General features: G+C 37.7%; 1 protein-coding gene across 1 annotated transcript in view; it reads right to left on the bottom strand.

Moving 5' to 3' along the window:
- Nucleotides 1-2,345, bottom strand: part of mtr (5-methyltetrahydrofolate-homocysteine methyltransferase) — a gene marked incomplete at its 3' end in the record, with an annotated part of 97,370 nt that overhangs the window by 23,889 nt on the left and 71,136 nt on the right. The window contains 3 exon segments of the mRNA XM_014028160.1: nucleotides 524-622; nucleotides 2,130-2,211; nucleotides 2,332-2,345. Of these exon segments, the coding sequence (XP_013883614.1) occupies nucleotides 524-622; nucleotides 2,130-2,211; nucleotides 2,332-2,345 (195 nt within the window).

Raw genomic sequence — 2,345 nt, 5'->3', positions numbered from 1 at the left:
GGTGTGTCCTTATTTTATACCTCAAATTTGAGTGATTCCATACTTTTTCCTCAGAATTGAGTGATTCTATAGTTTTTCCCTGTGCTTGGTCAAGAAAAGTAACATTCACTGACTTCCACAATGTTTTCTCTTCATTTCTTTGAGTGTTCCTGAAAGCCAACAAGTTTCACTTTGGAATGATCTTATTATTGTATCATGTTTTGATCTGAGTTTAACAAAAGAACCTAGTCAAGATTTTACAAATATAAATTTAAAATTTGTGTGGTAATGGTCTTATGTAGTGGTCATTCTTAGACTGTGCAATAACAATTACAGGAAAACTACATAAAAGGGTGCTGATTTTTTCTACTAAGGCTGATTGTTACATTTCAACTACAAAATATTGAATATTACAGCTCTATSAAAATGTGATGRAAAATTAAAATGCTGATTWAACATTGRTCTATAACTCAGTGGTCAATACAGGGACATGGATCAATTAACATTCTGCAGTAAGTTGGTCAGATTTAGTACCAAGACTCACCTTCAGAGAATCATAGTGCTCCTGTCTGACCACATCATACTCCTCCTTCACGTCTTCCAAGTATTCCTCTCTTGTTGCTTCATCCAGCAGTTGTGAGCACTGACACAACCAACAAAACAAAACTCAAATCAGAGCAACATGAACACCTTCAAAATCTATTTTTCTGTGTCTATATTCAGACTACAGTCACTTTAAAACATCAGATATGTATCCGATTTAGAACCACATACTGAAACGGCCTGGGTCGGATTTGAAAAAAATCGGATTTGTTGCGTTCAGACTGTCATAAAAAAAATCAGATATGGGTCACATGGGGCAAAAAAATTGGATTTGGGTCGCATTTGCCTGCAGTGTGAACGTAGCCTATGTTCCAAAAATGTGTACCTATAGCCATGAACGTTGGTAGTGACTGAAAGAACAATCGTGGATACAAGTGGTCAAAATGTATTTTCTCCACAGGTTAGCTGGACTCTCCCTTAGAGACAGGGTGAGAAGTTYAGTTATTTGGGAGAGACTCAGAGTAGAGCTGCTGCTCCTCCACATTCAAAAGAGCCAGTTGAAGGGGTTCGGGTGTCTGGTAAGGATGCCCCCACTGGGAGGTGCGTCAGGCATGTCCAACTGGGAGGACCCCCCAAGGAAGACCCAGGACATGCTGGAGAGACTATATCGCTTAGCTGGCCAGGGAACACCGTGGAGTCTTCCCAGAAGAGCTGGAAGTGGTGGCCGAGGAAAGAGACGTCTTTGCTTCCCTACATAAACTGCTGCTACGCAACCCGACTTTGAATAAAGCGGAAGATAATGAATGGATGGATGAGATTCACTGAACATTAACCCAGTGGTTTGTTTCACACATACTCTGTAACACTAAAGTATGATTTAAATATGAAGTAGGGCAATAATATGTACAATATTTAAAATTAGGCATATTTCAATTATTTAGAGGGTTGGCGTCATTTGTTTGCTTCTAGAATAAAAAAAATGACATTTTACATCTTATCTTATGTTTTTTAATTAGTAGAGTGTCTGAAGATATTTTTGGTGCAGTTGGTTCCAGTTTAGGAAATACTGACAGAACAGTTGGGGAAAGTGCATGACCAGATATTCAAAAAAAGCTCAAATTTTGACACTTTTTGGCCCTTTTTGTGGATGCCAGCTGTAAATGGCTTTAATAAGTTTAATATTAGTTAGCTGTATTTAATTAAGCAATCAGTTTTTAACATTTTGGTACCAAAAACACAGATCTGAAGCAAAAGATCTGGCGATTATGGTCAGATATTATATAGACATAGTCAAAGCCATGGTTTTTAGCATTAACTTTGAATTCTGACTGTGTCCGGAAGAAATTGTGTAAGAAATGTTTTTATACCTGGAAGGGATGTAMTTTAATGGGGTACCGATAAAATTGCTGGTACTTTTTATGCAGATAAACATGGTCTAACTCTTGGGACTATAATCCTTTCATCCAGTTTTCTGTGGATTCCCTCAAATGAAATATGGAAGTCTGGATATTATGTCTATTATATAACTACAGTATAATCTGAATACAGTGTCCACATAGTTATGGACCTAACGGTATATCCCTAAAAGGTTGTTGAAAAGTTCTTACCACCACCACACTCCTGGATGCATCAAGAACATGGAGAACAGGAGAACTGTAGCAGGGTGCAATCTTCACTGCAGTGTGTGTCCTATCAAACACAACCGTTTCCATCAACTTTACCACTTCACTTTAGGTTAATATTTACACAATATGGTTAAACTTTCATTTCACACATTTTATTATTTGAGTGCATGTGTGTCAGCTTTACTTTGATGTGGTGGC

This window comes from Austrofundulus limnaeus, unplaced genomic scaffold (assembly GCF_001266775.1).
Source record: "Austrofundulus limnaeus strain Quisiro unplaced genomic scaffold, Austrofundulus_limnaeus-1.0 Scaffold721, whole genome shotgun sequence".
Classification (NCBI taxonomy): Eukaryota; Metazoa; Chordata; class Actinopteri; order Cyprinodontiformes; family Rivulidae; genus Austrofundulus; species Austrofundulus limnaeus.
This window is presented reverse-complemented; position numbering and strand designations above follow the sequence as displayed.